The sequence below is a fragment of the Oncorhynchus mykiss genome, chromosome 5 (assembly GCF_013265735.2).
Source record: "Oncorhynchus mykiss isolate Arlee chromosome 5, USDA_OmykA_1.1, whole genome shotgun sequence".
Taxonomy (NCBI): Eukaryota; Metazoa; Chordata; class Actinopteri; order Salmoniformes; family Salmonidae; genus Oncorhynchus; species Oncorhynchus mykiss.
In genome coordinates, this window is record NC_048569.1 from 46,270,477 (window position 1) to 46,282,931 (window position 12,455).

The window sequence follows — 12,455 nt, forward strand, 5'->3', positions numbered from 1 at the left end:
AGTAACAAAAAGGTTTTAATTACTGAGTAAACAAAACACAACTTCTGTTCACAGGGAGGCCACTCTCCCCCTTTACTTTCACTTTACTGGAAGGTATTGTTTTAATCTACCCCAAAGTTTTACTGAATGTACTATCACTATTGGATATTCACTATTTGCTTCACACTCCTTGTGTATTATTCTGAGATGAATAGGTTTTGTACCCAAATTATAAAATACATCAGCCAGATACCAATGTTCACCAAATTAAAACGTAGTGTTTTTTTCGAGCCAGATACCGCACAAAAACAAAAATGTTGAAGGCTAATTTACCCCATTCTGACAGAAGTTAAACTATTTCAGAATAAGAATGAATAAAGTCTCAGATTGAGCGTGTGAGGAGTGTTTGGTCATGCCAACAGATTATCCAAACACAAAATCGGTTCTACCCCAGCTACAATAAAGAATAAGCCCGGTATTGTTACTGGACCGATTGTAAACTGTATGGGTAGTAGTTACATTGCTCTTGACTGAACGTAATGATTTTTCTCAGTGTAAAGGTAGCCATTTTGAGGCCAAATATCCCTATGCTTTCTTTGCTTCCAACTCTGGACATTTTCATGAGTTTGCTGCTGCTCACTAGTCAGTGAAGAAAGTGAGTCGACGCAGAGAGCCCAGGCACCACCGTACATTCTCATCCAATGGCCAAGTGCGCGGCATCAGTGTGCTTTTATTCTCCCTACTCTCAAATCCATTACCAGTGCTTGGGGTATGGGTAGGAGCGACAACACGCACTGCAGCACCGTGAGCTGAATTTGATTCCGCTCTCAATGCAGCTTGCACTATCTGTTCCCAGCTGGTGTGTTGACTTAATAGTGGGTTTCAAACCTGTCATAAATTCCTTCTCTAGCAGCAAAATTGCCAGCCAGAGCCACATTTTTGTGCCCTATGTTTTTTCCATCCTTATCGCTCGTCCCTGCAGTGGTTAAGAATCCTTCCCCCGCTACATGTGAGGTTGTTGGATCACATGCCTCGCGGCTGTAAGACCAAGCAGGGTTTTTGATGAGGTGCTAGGAGTTGTGCCAAAATTGCTCTAGGCAGGAGAGCGCAGACAACGGGATCATAAGCGCCCGCATGGAAACCAAAAATTCAACCCTCTTTTCTAATGAAGCTGACGAATTCCTGACCCTATTTAACTTCTTTCATTATGCAATGCATTTCCTCAATACTTGGCAGCTGGTACGAACCGGGCTCACCTCTCTATGGTTTCCAGTCCAATCCAGCCCAGGACTACTATGTTGGATTTGATTTGTATTATTTTCCAGAGCCTTCGAGGTCCTGGTTCTGTTGATTTCAAAATGTTTCTCTAGTCGCCTCCTACTACTCGCCTGCACAAGCTGACTCTCTATATCTTTAATATGAGATGTATCGGTTCTACCTTGTTGTTGATAAAACAACGCCATCAAAACGCGTGTATATTGAGCTTGCGATTTGTCCTTGACGTCATTGTGCCGTGCCATACCACTACATCTCTATTAGATTGGAATTTTCCGTCAGCAGGGAAATGCTGACCAATTGATTCCAATTTGCACAATTTTCCCCATACCGAATTGGTAGATTCTTTGCGCGCCTCTTTCAGCACACCCATGGCTTTACAAAATGTTTCCTCTTCTATTCCCCCTTTTACAGAAGTGTCAGAACCCACAGATGCCATTTTCAATGGTTATTATTTCTCTGCCTCTCCCGGTATCTACGATGTTTAGATGTTCTCACCCACTATTCACGGGGTACGTGCTTAATACATTTGTAACTGGACCTGATATCTTGTTGAGAACGACACTGAAGCGTCTGCAAATGTACTATTGGAGAACCCAGGAGACATAAGGTCTTTTATACCAGTGTCACTCCTCAAGTATCACTGTTGTTGACAACACAAGTTTTTAAAAAATGCCACACAATCGGTCTCTATTATTAGCACCAATAGCCCACAAACCAACCTCCTGACTTACAGCATCTCCACAGCCAATACACACAGATCACTTACAAATAACGTCTTCATACTGCTATACACGGAGGTGAACTTCCTCCAGAACTTGCATGCAACCTTCTAACACTATACACATTACTACTTACTGACAACGCCTCCTCCTAGATTGGATGCTATTAACAGGAACCGTCCATGTTCAATGAATTCATGGTACCCAAGAAGATTCTTTCAACATGAACTCCTTCTCTTACAATCAAACGTACTGGTATAAAAATGACAATTTATCCATACAACGAACAGACAATGACACACAATAAGACAAACATTAATATAGTCATCTGGGCAAGGAACTAAAAAAAAATGTTTCATCTAGGCCACAAACCTCAAAAATGGCAATCATCCAGTAGGGCAAAAAATGTAAATAGTCATCTCTGCCACAAACTGCAAAAATGCCAATCATCCACTAGGGAAAACATATATAAATAGTCGTCTAGGCCGGGGGGGTCGGCAGGGGGGACTCAGTCCGGTTTTAAACGTACTCTTGAAAGCTGTAATAGTAGAACGCACAAGGTGCAATTTTGAAATTGGGTAGTGCTTCATCAGTTCCTCTTGTCATGTTAGTCAATGGCATACCTTACAGAGCTATATTGTCAGAAATGTCCAGATCATTTAGCCCAAGTCAGCTAACATTTTTTACTTAGTTTTTTTAGCCCATAAATATTGTTGTAATGTATTCACATGAATACACAAGACATGTATAGAATTGCAATAAAATGTGCTTTAAAACTGTAAAACTCTCTTTACCCCCCATGGCAAAATGTGTAGAATTGCAGGAAATGAGCTTTAAACCTGCAAAATTCTCTCCACCAACAAGAAGGGTGTGAACAGTTGTGTATCATGAACAGAGCTTGTCTCAATAGAAATAGATGTGGCTTGTGGGGAGGGGGTGTTCCCCAATGCTGGAAGCGGGGCCCCGAGTGAAAAAGTTTGGGAACCCCTGATCTAAGCCTCAGACTTCAAATGACATAGTGATCCAGTAGGGGATGCTCAAATGAAAATAGTAATCTAGGCCACAAACCTAAAAAAAATGACAATCATCCACGTCAAGACAGTGGGACTAATGAATAAATCCAGGCTTTCGAAGTCCATTTCCCAAAATTCATATTCTGCCTACGACCGACCCCCCAAGATGTCAGAATGAGTGGAATGGTTCTAGGAACTTTGCCAACCTCGTTTTTGTGTGCCGTCTCCTGTTCCACTGATTCAGACTCGTCCAACTGTAAATCGTGGTGAATCCTACCGACAACGCCAATTGTTAGGTTCTAAGTTTCTGGGACAAATTCCTGTCGGACTCCAAAGAAAGCTACATTTAATTAAACCACACTGGGTCATACAGCTGCAAAAGACAAGTTACAGAATCTCAGAACATATATTTATCACCTCTGTTTTCCCGGACAAGCCCTCCCCCTCCTGAGTTTAGGAGGTACAATGAATCTCTGGTTAGGCAGGTGGTGTTGTCATCCCAGCCCGAGTCCAGAACCTTTGGTACTCTTCCACGAGTCTCCCGGTCTTCTTATCAGTAGGGAGTATACTGCACCTTGCCGCAGTCCATTCTTAATTATCCTCTCATACACAGAGGGCTATTTGAGAAAAAGCAATGTATTCATGGATACCATGATGCAAATCATAATGAGTGAATATGATATAACACAGTTAAGCTATAAGACAGTGTCACAGGGCAGGTGTTCGCAATCTATTATCTCTACCATTTGACTCCTGTCTCACAGGGGCATCTATCAAACCCATAACATGTTATTCACTATTGCTAGGATGCTTATATGATTATAAACATACTAAAACATGCTCAAGTCAATTAGTCACTTTCCGACAGTAGTTTAGGACAAGTTAGGCCCTGGGTTGCTGTAAGGAAAGGGGTGTTGACTCTTTAGTACACATTCTGAGAACTGAGGTACCTGGTTTCCACGTATCTTCGAAAGTTGGGTGATGTTCCTCAAGATGTTCTGTCTGGTTAGTGCATTAGTTATCTAGTCGAGGCCGGTGTCTGTGGTTTTAGTTGATGTTATCCACGGAGAATTTAGAAAGTGAAACTGTACTGGCCAGGGTTTTAATAACCGTGAGGGCCCATGGGGACAGAGAGAGGCATGACACTGATAGGGCTGTATAACTACAGATTTGAGGCTTGAACAACTGCGTTGTGCCTAATCAGATGGTCTGTCTGCCGTTTCTCATCTCTCATGTCATGTAAACGTTATCTATCCCTCTCCCCCTTTTTTTTCTTTCTCTTCTCCCCTTTTTCCATTTTCTGTTTTCACCTTATGCCACCTGTACCCTGTATCTCCCTGCCTATTTACTTCCTCTGCCACTTCTTCCTTTCTGGCTTGTACCTCCCTCCCTCAGTGGCGTAGTGACTTTGTGGATGGCTGGGTCAGTATCCCAGTAAACCATGAGGCCCAGGAGGAGTGTCTTGGCATGGCTGTGTTGGATATGATGAGGATGGCTAAGGAGAGCAGCCAGGCTCCTGTGGACATCTTCAACGACACCAGGCGAGTACACCGGAGGAAGATGGAGCATATTGAACCTCAAAGCAAATTAAAAATGTATTGGGAATCGTTTGGTAAACAAAGCGGCGTTCACAACGGTCAAACCAGGTGGAATGCATAGCCTCCGCTGTGGTCACTAAAGATATAGGGATGTTAACCCTGTGTCCTGGCTAAAATATTAACCTGACATTTGTATTTCCTTCCTGGCCACCTAATCATCCCTAAATCCCTAGCTTCCAATTGGCTTATTCAGTTGCACCCCTCTCCCCTGCAACTCTTCCCCTGAGGTGTTGCTGTAAGAGAGGAATGAACTGGGTGAACACATCACTGTTAGGGTTAAATATAACTTGCACGTTTTGGCATATGACATATGGTATAATGACGGCGCTCTCTCTCTTCTAGAGGTCTTCGGATCTACCCAATTACCTGAGATCTGACCAACATTTTGTAGTTAACCCCTTGGATCCCAGGTTGGATCTCGCCCGGTGGCCACATACCTCAGATCTGTGTGAAAATAGGTGAAATACCAACCGGATCCGAAATGATATCTTTGAGTTTTGTTCCTAAACAATATAAATGCTCATTTCAAACATTTGCATTTTATTCTCTTAACGCTAGAACCACCATAGGCCAACGGCCACTGACGTTTGATTTTGTACTGTATATTAAAATAACCCCCCCCCCCAAAAAAAAAACGCCATGTCCTGTTCCTCGCCTGACTTTTCCTAAATGTTTGTATTTTACACTGCTCACTTGTCAGAATTTTTAAATCACAAACAGAAAAGTATATAGAACCTTTTTACCCATTAATTTACCCGTAAATTTTTTCTCACACTTATTCCCAATTCATTCCGCCAAGACAATGTGCTGTAGGACGTTGGTACCTAGCCAGGCGCTAATGCGCCTCTCTTTCTCTCTCACTGAATGAATGACAAATGAATGAATGGGCAATAATTATGCAAGTTACTTCACAATCAAATTTAAATGAGGCCTAACTGAATGATGAGGATGAAGAGGTTGATTTAATTCAGAGCAATAGTGGTGTAACGAGGAGTTTGTTATGCCTATTTATCAGTGTTGGCTTATGTTAATAATTTGACCACGCACCTTGCAGGTTGATACATTCTCATTTACGTTTTACTTTGTAAAAATTAGCTGTTATGGTACTGTTTGATTTACTAGGACTCTATTACTAATCAAATGTATTGTACAGGAAATGAAAACATGCTGTGTGTTGCAGTAGGCCTTTAGAATAACGCAAAACATATCCTTGACTCGATCCAAGTTGATGAGCGGGAAACCAACAATGCCAGTCAGCCTGCACAGCTGGCCCATCGAAACTATACCAAAACGAATTTCACACGTAATAAGAGTTAGCCTATAGACCAGATTAAATTGACAATAATCTGATGAGTGACAATATTAGGCCTATCGGTACTCAAATTGTACATGAAGAGATGGGCGCATCTTGTAATTGACAGATGCAGGGAAAGGAGCATTGCTTTATCAAATCCTTCTTCGGTCACATGCAGGTAAAACATTTTGATTTCTACGTAGTATCTGAAAGAGCATATTCTGCAGTTTCTGTGACACTTTGTCAAAAACTCAAAATTCAAGAGGTATTTTTCCAAATGTCACTTTTTAGAAGACTAACCGTGCTGTCCATGCATTCAGCACATGACCCAGCGGAATTATGTTTTTAGATTTTTCTATTCATTTTCAAATTAATTACATATGAAAAGCTTTTTACCAAATGTATGTCCTAAATAAAAAAGCATTATGTTTTGGGCAAATCCAACAACATATCACGGAGTACCACTCTTCATATTTTCAAGCATGATGGTGGCTGCATCATGTTATGGGTATGCTTTTCATCGGTAAGGATTGGGATTTTTTTGTTGATGAAAAATAAATGGAGTAGAGCTAGGCGCAGGCAAAATCCTAGAGGAAAACCTGGTTGTCTGCTTTCCAACAGAAATTAGGAGATACATGAACTGGCCTTTCAGCAGGACAGTAACCTAAAACACAAGGCCAAATATACACTGGAGTTGCTTATCAAGATTACCTCCTGAGTGGCCTAGTTACAGTTTTGACTTAAATCGTCTTGAAAATCTATGGCAAGACTGTCAAGCAATGATCAACAACCAACTTGACAAAGCTTGAAGAATTACAAAAATAATAGTGGAACAAATATTGCACAATCCAGGTGTGCAAAGCTCTTAGAGACTTACCCAGAAAGACTCACAGCTGTAATCACTACCAAAGGTGATTCTAACATTGACTCAAGGTTGTGAATATTTATGAAAATGTGAGAGTTCTGTATTTCATTTTCAATAAATGTGCAAATACTTCTAAAAACATGTTTTCACTTTGTCGTTATGGGGTATTGTGTGTAGATGGGTGAGATAAAAAAAAAAATATATTAAATCAATTTCAAATTCAGGCTTTAACACAACAAAATGTGGAATAAGTAAAGTATGAATATTTTCGGAAGGCACTGGTCATGCAAATCAATGAACATATAAACTCTTAGTGTGTGTGAGATTATCAGTATTGAAAACGTGTTCATGACATCCTTTACAGAACATAATAAACCCATGTCATTAAATATTTCCTGATACACGGTGTCTGTACTCACCCGGGCCTCCTTTTCTCACTCCATCACACCACACCTCCCTCCAATCCAACCCAGCCCATGTATTTAGAATATATATTATTTTATGTTAGTTGCTAATTTTCACATTTTGAAAAATGTCCTTTCTTAAAACATGATATTGTATCACATAATTCATCTCTTGGCTGCTATTGATACTAGTATTTAATGCACCCAATTGTAACTAAACCAATCCCATTCTGTCTCCCCCCCCCCACAGCTATAAGTCATTCCTGCCCAAGGACATACGTGCCCGTATTCAGGAGTACCACTTTGTGACCCGGAAGAGAATCCGCCATCGCTTCAAGAAGTTCATCCAGCAGTTCTGCCAGTGTAATGCCACCGCTCGCGATCTCAAGCTCAAATACCTGGCAAATCTGGAGATGCTGCAGCCAGCCCTCTACTCCGAGTGCTTCCGGGTCACAGAGTCCTCGGCTGGAGAGGTCACCATCGTCGTCACGGGTAACAATGGAATTCAGTGGTCCCAGGGGAAGGATATGGAGATAGAAAAGGTAGGGAGAAGTAGCATTCTCTTCTTTCTCTTCTTGTTTCTTGTCCTCTTATTGTCCTTTCTTTCTATTCTTCTCTTCTTGGAAACGGCATATGCCGTGCTGAAACGACCACAAAATGGCTATGATTAGTTATGTGTTTCAATTGTCTCATGCAATCATTTGATAGTTTCATAGAGAGTAAGCGGAAGGGCGTTTGAATGTTGTGCATTCAGGATTGCTGCTACTGTATGTGACTTCTCTTTCTCGCTCACTATCTCTTTCTCTCTACCGGTGTCTCTCAGGGTTTCCAGACGTACTGTGATTTCCCCGAGGTTATAGACATCAGCATTAAGCAGGCCAACAAGGGCGGTGCTATCGAGAGTCGTATCGTCACCATCAACAGACAGGACCATCAGACTCTGGTACGACCACCCTGCTAACCTAACTCATAGAGGGACAAGAACACCTGCTTTATCTGAAATGATAATGACCCTATTCCCGATATACACTGAGTGTACAAAACATTATGAACACCTTCCTAATATTAAGTTGAAAACCCCCCCTTTGCCCTCAGAACATCCTCAATTCGTTGGGGCATGGACTCTACAAGGTGTTGAAAGCATTCCACAGGGATGATGGCCCATGTTGACTCAAATGATTCCCATCGTTGTCAAGTTGGCAGGATGTCCGTCGGACCATTCTTGATGCACACGGGAAACTGTTGTATGTGGAAAAACCCAGCAGTGTTGCAGTCCTTGACACAAACTGGTGTGCCTGGCACCTACTACCCTACCCCGTTCAAAGGCACTTTAATCTTTTGTCTTTTCCATTCACCCTCTAAATGGCACTAATACACAATCCATGTCTCAGTTAACTCGAGGCTTAACAAGCCTTCTCTAATCTGTCCCCTCCCTTTCATCTACACTGATTTGAAGTGGATTTAACAAGTGACATCAATAATAGATCATAGCTTTCACCTGAATTTATCTGGTCGGTCTATGTCATGGAAAGATTTGTACACTGTTTATAAACTCAGCTAAAAAAGATATGTCCCTTTTTCAGGACCCTGTCCTTAAAATATCATTTGTAAAAATCAAAATAACTTCACAGATCTTCATTGTAAAGGGTTTAAACACTGTTTCCCATGTTTGTTATGAACAATTAATGAACATGCACCTGTGGAACGGTCGTTAAGACACTAACAGCTTATAGACAGTAGGCAATTAAGGTCACAGTTATGAAAACTTAGGACACTAAAGAGAAAGGTGCCCAGGGTCCCTGCTCATCTGCGTGAATGTGCCTTAGGCATGCTGCAAGGTGGCATGAGGACTGCAGATGTGGCCAGAGCAATAAATTGCAATGCCCGTACTGTGAGACCCCTTAGACAGTGCTACAGAGAGACAGGACAGCTGATCGTCCTCGCAGTGGCAGACCACGTGTAACAACACCTGCACAGGATCGGTACATCCGAACATCACACCTGCTGGTCAGGTACAGGATGGCAACAACAACTGCCCGAGTTACACCAGGAAAGCACAATCCCCCCATCAGTGTTCAGACTGTCCGCAATAGGCTAAGAGAAGCTGGACTGAGGGCTTGTAGGCCTGTTGTCTGGTGAGGACCTGCCTTACATCACCGGCAACAACGTCGCCTACGGGAACAAATCCACCGTCGCTGGACCAGACAGGACTGGCAAAAAGTGCTCTTCACTGACGAGTCACTGTCTTGTCTCACCAGGGGTGATGGTCGGATTCGCATTTATCGTTGAAGGAATGAGCGTTACACCGAGGCCTGTACTCTGGAGCAGGATCGATTTGGAGGTGGAGGGTTCGTCATGGTCTGGGGTGGCGTGTCACAGCATCATCGGACTGAGCTTGTTGTCATTGCAGGAAATCTCAACGCTGTGCATTACAGGGAAGACATCCTCCTTCCTCATGTGGTACCCTTCCTGCAGGCTCATCCTGACATGACCCTGCAGCATGACAATGCCACCAGCCATACTGCTCGTTCTGTGCGTGATTTCCTGCAAGACAGGAATGTCAGTGTTCTGCCATGGCCAGCGAAGAGCCCAGATATCAATCCCATTGAGCACCTCTGGGACCTGTTGGATCAGAGGGTGAGGGCTAGGGCCATTCCTTGGTGGAAGAGTGGGGTAACATCTCACAGCAAGAACCGGCAAATCTGGTGCAGTCCATGAGGAGGAGATGCACTGCAGTACTTAGTATCTGGTGTGGACACCAGCTGCAATGACTGTTACTTTTGGTTTTGTTCAGGGACACATTGTTCCATCTCTCTTAGTCACATGTCTGTGGAACTTGATCAGTTTGTCTCAGTTGTTGAATCTTGTTATGTTCACACACATATTTACACGTGTTAAGTTTGCTTAAAATAAACGCAGTTGACAGTGAGAGGACGTTTTTTGCTGTTTATTACCCTACAGCCACTTGTACACCTTGTATGTGTGGAAGAGTTTCTTGGGTCAGCGTGGCGGAGGTAACGTTGCCTACCCTCACCACCTGGGATCTGCCCGCCAGGAAGTCCAGGATCCAGTTGCAGAGGGAGGTGTTCCGGTGTCCTAAGCTTGGTGGCGAGCTTGGAAGGGACAATAATGTTCATCGCTGAGCTGTGGTTAATGAACAGCGTTCTCACATAGGTGTTCCTCTTTTCTAGGTGGGTTAGGGCCGTGTGAAGTGCAATTGAGATTGTGTCGTCTATTGATCCGTTGCGGGGGGGTTGCAAATTGGAGTGGCTCTAGGGTGTCTGGGATGAGGGTGTTGATGTGTGCCATAATCAGCCTCTTTAAGCACTTCATGATTACAGATGTGAGTTCTGCAGGGCGGTAGTCATTGTGGCATGAAGCCTTAAGAGTTCTTGGGACCAGGAATGATGGTGGTCATCTTGAAACATGGGGATTACAGACTGGCACAAGGAGAGGTTGAAAATGACCGTGAATATCCCTTCCAGCTGTGCCCTGGAATACCGTTGAGCCACACAGCCTTGTGGGTGTTGACTAGGACTGTGGTGGTCATTACATTTTGTCAGCCAGTTATCATCTTACGGTAATTTACGGTAATTTACCGTTAACTAACAAACACATTCAGCATCTCCAGGCCTCCATGCATACAAGCTGCTCATCTGCGCACTTGGAACATTTACATATTGAAAACTTTCTAATAAATCAATGTAATATATACCATCACAATAAATAATATAATATAACGTAATAACGTATAACGTAATATAAAGAAAATGTGTTTCAGAAGAACAGGATATGAGTTGGCCTACTGTATGTTATCTTGCTATGCGCCATCTCATAGGCTGTAGGCTTGTTCATTTAGCAGACATGATATGCTTATGTCCCGTGCCAAATCTATGATTGTATAGTAAGAAGAATAGAATTGAGGTTGGCGAGATAAAATGTGAAGGATATTTTTCCCATTCCGAAGCGGCTATGTTGAGCATAAAAGTGATCATTTGAAACCGGTCCTATAGGCTATCGACTTTAGTTGTGAATGTTTACAAGTCTTAGAATGTCTTACAAATCAGAACGTAAATGGGCTGCATAGTGCAACTATAGGCTATTGATGCGTTTGAGAAAGTAGCCAAAACAAGTTGCGCTCTGTTCTTTGTCTCAGGCTGCACACGCTGTGATCATCAAGTGATCATATTTTCGCCCGTCGGACTTTTCCAGGGCCTGCACCAGAACAAATCATTTGGGCGGCATTTGATTCTATAAGAGGGACTCTTTTTTTTTTTTCCCCCACGGGACCTTTTGTGTGTGTTAATTTTGTTATTGGGTGTCATAATGAAGACCATAAGCAGCGCGTGAGTTTCAAGTTTAGGAAAGCTTACAATTTCTCCTAACATTTCTACCTACTGTATCTGTGTGCCAGTCATAATTAGTGGAAACATTTCCGTGGAACAATTTCATTTCAATAATATCATTGTTTCTCAACATTATTGTCACGTGGTTAATCATAATCTGAATTAAAATGATATAAATCTAAAAGTTCAAATTCAACTAATGCAGGAGCAATCAGTCTTTGCCATATGGACACATTGATACGCGGCTAAAGGAATTAGGGCGTGAAACTCAAGAGAGCCTACAATGCAGCAGTAGGCCTATAACTTCCGTCGTCAACTAAGTCAAATACATCGGCCTAAAGCTGACAAATAAAAACAGGAAATCTCCAGATTAAAATCTAGATTCTTTCAATCACATGAATCTTTCTACTCCTCCTGTTTGCCTCCCTTTCATTCTGACCTGTCTTGAGCTATCGCTAGTGAAGTGCAACTATGTATCAACTGAGCAGGTTGGCGTGCTCAGGCGCAGAGAAACCACACACATGCTCATTGCTCACATGGGGCACTCCAAACAAAAGGCAATGAAAAAAATGATGGTTATGAAATTAACCAAAACTTGTTTCTCACAAGTGTAGCAGGTGGTGAACTCTGCATTCAACGTTTCCTCTCTGGGAATGAGAACGGTAAATTACTGTAGTACATGCAATAACATAAATGAATGTAACCAAATGACGGGGATTAACGGGGAAATTTACTAGGCCTACGGGTGTCTTGGAAATTCAGTACTGAGAGAGACGTCATTTCTTCAAACAATCATCTCTTTATTTAATATCGATTAATTATTGCGATTAATGAAACCGTCAACCCAACAGCCTTGAATAAACAATCAAAGGGAAAACAATTCACACAATGAAACAATGAATGTGCAAGAATAGGCGGGAGAGAGCGAAGCATATTCTGGAGAGCCGAGTGCTTGCATT

General features: G+C 42.4%; 1 protein-coding gene across 4 annotated transcripts in view; it reads left to right on the forward strand.

Annotated features, from left to right (window-relative positions):
- LOC110523953 (tyrosine-protein kinase JAK2) overlaps positions 1-12,455 on the forward strand; it is a 77,423-nt gene that overhangs the window by 47,323 nt on the left and 17,645 nt on the right. For all 4 annotated transcript variants that reach the window (XR_002473508.2, XM_021603119.2, XM_021603120.2 and 1 more), the window contains 3 exons: positions 4,385-4,530; positions 7,401-7,692; positions 7,974-8,093. Coding sequence is in view for 3 of the 4 variants with exons in the window: in XM_021603119.2 (XP_021458794.2) it covers positions 4,385-4,530; positions 7,401-7,692; positions 7,974-8,093 (558 nt within the window). In the remaining variant the exon portion in view is untranslated. The remainder of the gene's footprint in view (positions 1-4,384; positions 4,531-7,400; positions 7,693-7,973; positions 8,094-12,455) is intronic.